Source organism: Merops nubicus, unplaced genomic scaffold, assembly GCF_000691845.1.
Source record: "Merops nubicus isolate BGI_N331 unplaced genomic scaffold, ASM69184v1 scaffold30010, whole genome shotgun sequence".
Taxonomy (NCBI): domain Eukaryota; kingdom Metazoa; phylum Chordata; class Aves; order Coraciiformes; family Meropidae; genus Merops; species Merops nubicus.
The window spans coordinates 10,128-15,008 of NW_008585367.1; the positions used below are offsets into that span (position 1 = coordinate 10,128).

General features: G+C 54.4%; 1 protein-coding gene across 1 annotated transcript; it reads right to left on the reverse strand.

Annotated features, from left to right (window-relative positions):
* Positions 1-931: 931 nt before the first annotated feature.
* LOC103779676 (zinc finger protein 850-like) lies at positions 932-2,884 on the reverse strand (the record flags this gene model as incomplete). The annotated part of the gene is given in 2 exon segments (XM_008947324.1): positions 932-2,774; positions 2,776-2,884. Coding segments are annotated over 2 exon segments (1,952 nt in total), but the record flags the coding sequence as incomplete, so codon positions are not given.
* Positions 2,885-4,881: the final 1,997 nt, after the last annotated feature.

Below are 4,881 nucleotides of genomic sequence, written 5' to 3' on the forward strand. Positions count from 1 at the left end.
CTTGGTTTGAATTCCTTAAATCATGCCTAATAAAGTCATTATCCAAGAGCTTCACAGTAACAGGTAGGGAAGCAGGTGGCTGAGAACCAGCCCCAGTGTCCCTCAAGCTGATGAAGTCAGTGATGTCTCTGGGACTTGTGGTGGCAAAGCCAACTGCTCATCAGAGATGTAAAGCTTGATGCTAAGAAAAGCCATTCTCACTCACATCCACGCAGTGGGGTTGTGGGGGCACAAACCAGAACACAATCTGCTGGCCTCTGGGCTGGCTTTGGGAAAAGAACCATTGTTTTGTATAACTTACTTTCAGGCATCTGACATAAGCCAATCTGTGAGCCCCATTTTGGACATCCAAGGCTTAAACCCCTTGTGTGGCTGGCAGTAGTTTCTCCCAGATCTATACCAACCCCTTGTCTAGGGTTTATCAGCCCAGTAGGATCCAGGTGTGGATCAGAGCTACATGAAGGAGAAGAGAGTTGGCTGTTGCTTTAAACCCTTGCCTAGATATAGGAGAGGTTCCCCTCAGCTTTCTCAGAAACTCAGTAATGTAATAAAAATAACACCTGCCTGGTCCTTCTGGCTATCTGTTGCCCACCCAAGACAATTTTGGCATCCACAGTTTCACCAGGCTTTAGAGGCACACGGATACCATTACAAAGGGTGCCAGGCTCTTACCCCTCCATCTCCAAGAGTGCTCTGAGGAGGCTTGTGTCTCCAGCCCCATCCCACAGCTGCGAGCAGGTGACACCCCAAGGGCTGTACTCTAACAGCAGCAGAGGACCAGTTTCCAGCTGTGCTTTGCCCCCTCAACCTCCCTGTCCCCTCAGGTTGACCTCCTCACCCCCAGATACCCCACCCACAAGGCTGGCAAAATTTGCCTCCATCCCTCCCCTCTCCTGAAGGACTTTCCCCCAGGAGCAGGCAGCAGACCCACTCAGCTCTCCTCTTCACTCTTCACGGGGGCCGTGGGGGCTGGAGCTGTCTGCTCAGTGCCATGCTGTCCACCCCTGGTCCTTGTGGCCTCCCCCCGTTGTGCACAGGGAGCAGCTCCTTCCCGCGCGTGGATCTTCTGGTGCCTCCTCAGGTACTTCTTCAGCCGGTAGCGCTTCCCGCAGAGCCCACACTTGTAGGCTCCACCTCTGGAATGGAGCAGCTGGTGTTTGATCAGGTGGCGCTTCTGGGGGAAGCACTTCCCACACTTGGTGCACTTGCAGGGCCCCATGCGGACGTGGATCGTTTGGTGACGGAAGAGGTTGGCCTTCTGGTTGAAGGTCTTCTCGCACTCGGGGCACTGGTAGGGCTCTTCCTTGGTGTGGATCCTCTGATGCCGCACGAGGTTGGACCTCTGGGTGAAGCTCTTCCCGCACTCGGGGCACTTGAAGGGCTCGCTGAGGTGGCCTCGCTGGTGGCGGGTCAGCTTGCGGTGCATGCGGAAGCTCTCCCCGCACTCGCCGCACCTGTACGGCCCCTCGCTCGTGTGGATCTTCCTGTGCCTCGTCAGGTTCGACTTCTGGTTGAAACCCTTCCCACACTCAGGACAGGGGAACAGCCGTTCACCCTTGGGAGCTCTTTTTGCTGGGGGATCTCTCTTGGACATGGATTTCTCCTGGTTCTCCAGCATCCCCTCCTTGGTGGGCTGATAGCATTTTTTCTGCTTCTTCTTTGGGCTCTGGGTCACTTGGTGGTTGGCCTCCACGCCAGGTTCCTCTTTCACTTGGATCCTCTGGATGGCACTGAGGTTTGGCTTCTGCCCATAATGCGTCCCACATGCAACGCTTTCCTGTGGTTCTTCCTTCACATGGAGCACCTGGTTACTGGCCATGGAGACTTCTTGTACATGCTGCCCATCAGCATCTTCTTCCTTTTTAAGCTGTCTCCCCTGTAAAGCCATCCGTGAGACCTTTCCATAGTCTGGGTTTTCTGGTGGCTCTTCCTTGATGTAAAGTTTCCCGCAGGCTATTGCAGTAATGTCTGCTGTGTCATCACTGGGTGATTGTGGTTCCTCCTTCATCTGGATTTTCCAAGGAGGGATTTTTGGATTAGATGAGTTTCTAGGTATGCTACACCCCTGGGCTACTTCTCCTTCATGGGACATTTTCCCCAACGTATTCTCCTCTGACACGAAGGCAAAATCAGGTTCTTCTTTAATCTGAATGACCTGGAGAGACGCACCATTCATGTGTCCCTCAAGTGTCTTTTGCTTAGCATGGTTCCTCTGGTGGACACTGAAATACCGCTTGGTGGTCAAGGTCTTCCCACACTCGGTACAGATGAAAGGCCCCCCTCGGAGGTGTACCTTCTGGTGGGCTAGCAGCGTGGCACTTTGCCCGAAGCACCTACTGCAGTCGGGGCATTTGAAAGGCTTCTCCCGCTTGTGGACCTCCCTGTGGGCCGTGAGGGTGCCCTTCTTCACGAAGCTCTTCCCACACTCGGTGCAGGCAAAGGGCCTCTTCTCCGTGTGCGTGCGCATGTGGATGTTGAAGTAGATCTTTGTGCTCAGGCTCTTGCCGCAGTGGGCGCAGAGGAAGGGACCCCCCTTGGCGTGTGTCCTCTGGTGGGCGGCCAGGCATATCTGCAGGCGGAAGCGGCGCCCGCACTCCCCGCAGCAGAAGGGCCTCTCTCCTGTGTGGATGCTCTGGTGGGTCCTGAGGTGGCCGCGGGTGGTGAAGCGCCTCCCGCACTCCCCACAAGCGAAGAGCTCGTCTGCCGTGTGGATCCGCTGGTGCCTCTTCAGGTTGCCCTTCTTGCTGAAGGACTTGCCACACTCCTGGCAGGGGTGGGTCTTCAGCACCACGCACTGAACCGCGTCCTGCGTGGCGGCGGCGCTCGGCACCCAGGGGTGCATGGTGGGGCAGGGACCAAAGGGCCACAGCGTTATGAGGATGGGCTCCCCAGGAGGACAAAACAACCACCAGGACACACACAGGCACTTGGTTCCCCGTAAGGGAAAGGGTGCTGCTGCCCCACCCAGCTCCGGGGCAACGAGGAGTGCCTGGTCTTCCTCATCTCTCAGCCTCCTTCCACCTCAGCTTGCAGGGGCAAAGTCTGTAGCTCCATCTCCTGCCTCCTCTGATCTGGAGATGCTTCCCCGGCACTTCTGGAGAGTTGGATTGCCAGGCTGGAAAAATAAAAGGTAAACTATGAAGTCATGATTTTTCTCTGCCTCCTGCATTTGCTGTGCAGACACAATGGGTGGCACCTTGGCCGCTCCATGGGAGGATGAACTGGAGACCTTTGAAGCCACAGCCCTATCTGGACACTAACAGAGAGAGCAGAGTTCTCTGCCCTCTCACCAAGAAGATCTATAAGTAAATAAGTAAAATAATTAATGCGCTTTGCAGTAATTATTTTAATTAGTCCAATTTTTGAGGAGTGACTGTGCAACAACCAAAATACCCCAAACTTAGAAGAAAACCAGCTGGGCACTGTTTGCAAACTGGGCTGTGCTGCTTTGTACTGGCAGATCTCAGTGAACAGGAGAAGAGAGGTCAGCGGTGTCCTCAGTGGGCAACCAGAGACACATGGAAACCTTTGGTGACTTTGTCCCTCTCAAGGTGGTTCAATTGAGAGCAGGGTCTGAGTCCTATGCATTTCCAGCAGAAAATAAAACCCAAATCAGGGCCAACAGAGATGTGAGCAACATCTCTTACCAAGACTGTGAATTGCAGCAGGGAACAGAGCCAGGAAGGCTGAGGGGAGGAAGAAGGTGATGCTGGAGATGACTGTCAACAAAAGTAGACATAGCTGGGCAGCCTTTTACTGATGGGACTGAAGGTTGAAGGTGCTGCTGCCAAAATCACCAGGGCAGGCTGCCAGCGAGGACATGAGTTGTCAGTGAAAGCTGTCCCTGGAGGTCTGGGTCTCTGGGAAGGAGGTGGCTGAGATGAGTCCCTGGGGCTCCTGCCACCAAGGTGTGGGGGACTGGGGAGGGGGAATGCCATGGAACAGAGGACAAGTGATGGGAGGTCTGGAGTATAAACCTGAAGCACAACTGCAATGTAGAGTTTGCAGCCACATGCTCCTCAGAAGAGAAGGTCAGAGTGGTACCTGAAGTGAGCAGCTGTTTCAGAGTTCAGAGGACAGTTATAATGGGGAAAGTTACTTCAGATTTAGTCACGTTGCTAGTGTTCTCCCCTTGGCTAACCCACCTGGATCCCCACTGGTGCTGTAAGAGCCACCACTGCAGCACAACAGCTCCTGTCCCAGCTGAACTCTCTGGGCTGGCACAGAGGGACCACAGGAAAACAAACCCCAAAATAACTATCTGCAAAATAATACTGAGACAGGAGAGACAAAAACTACCCTTGGAGCAGGATCTGTGCCTAGTGTTTGAGAGTGGAGGGGAGATTCCAGTGGTCCAGCCCCCCTCCCTAGGTGGGGGAGCAGCTGGGGGACACCTACAACCGGTTCCAGTTCTGCAGACAAAGCTTCAGCAGCAGCCAGGCTGAGAAGGGGACTCCAAAAAAGTTCAGGAGTGTGTTTTTTTTCATTGAGGAAGGTGATTAATTCCCTGAGCGGGTAACAGATTCAGCCTGCTGCACACCAGGACCCTCCTGTCGGGTTTGGGTGATGCTGAGGGACACGCTGAGGGCAGCTGGAGCTGAGGCAGGTGCTGGGCTTGCTGAAGTCTCCACGGTCTCTCTCCTCACGCCCGTCCCTGAGAGGAAACATCTCCCTGGCAGCAGCATTTCAGCAGCAAAAAAGCCACAAATCTCTGAATTCAGATCAGGGTAAAAGACAAAATTCCTGTCTACTTTCTTCCTTCTTTTAATTTTCCCTCCTACAGCTCCAAACCCTGCCTTCGCTTCCAGCTCCGCAACCCCCCGGGCTCTGGGCTGGAATCGAGGGCAGAACCAGAGCCCGGGGAGCTGCTCCATCCCTCAG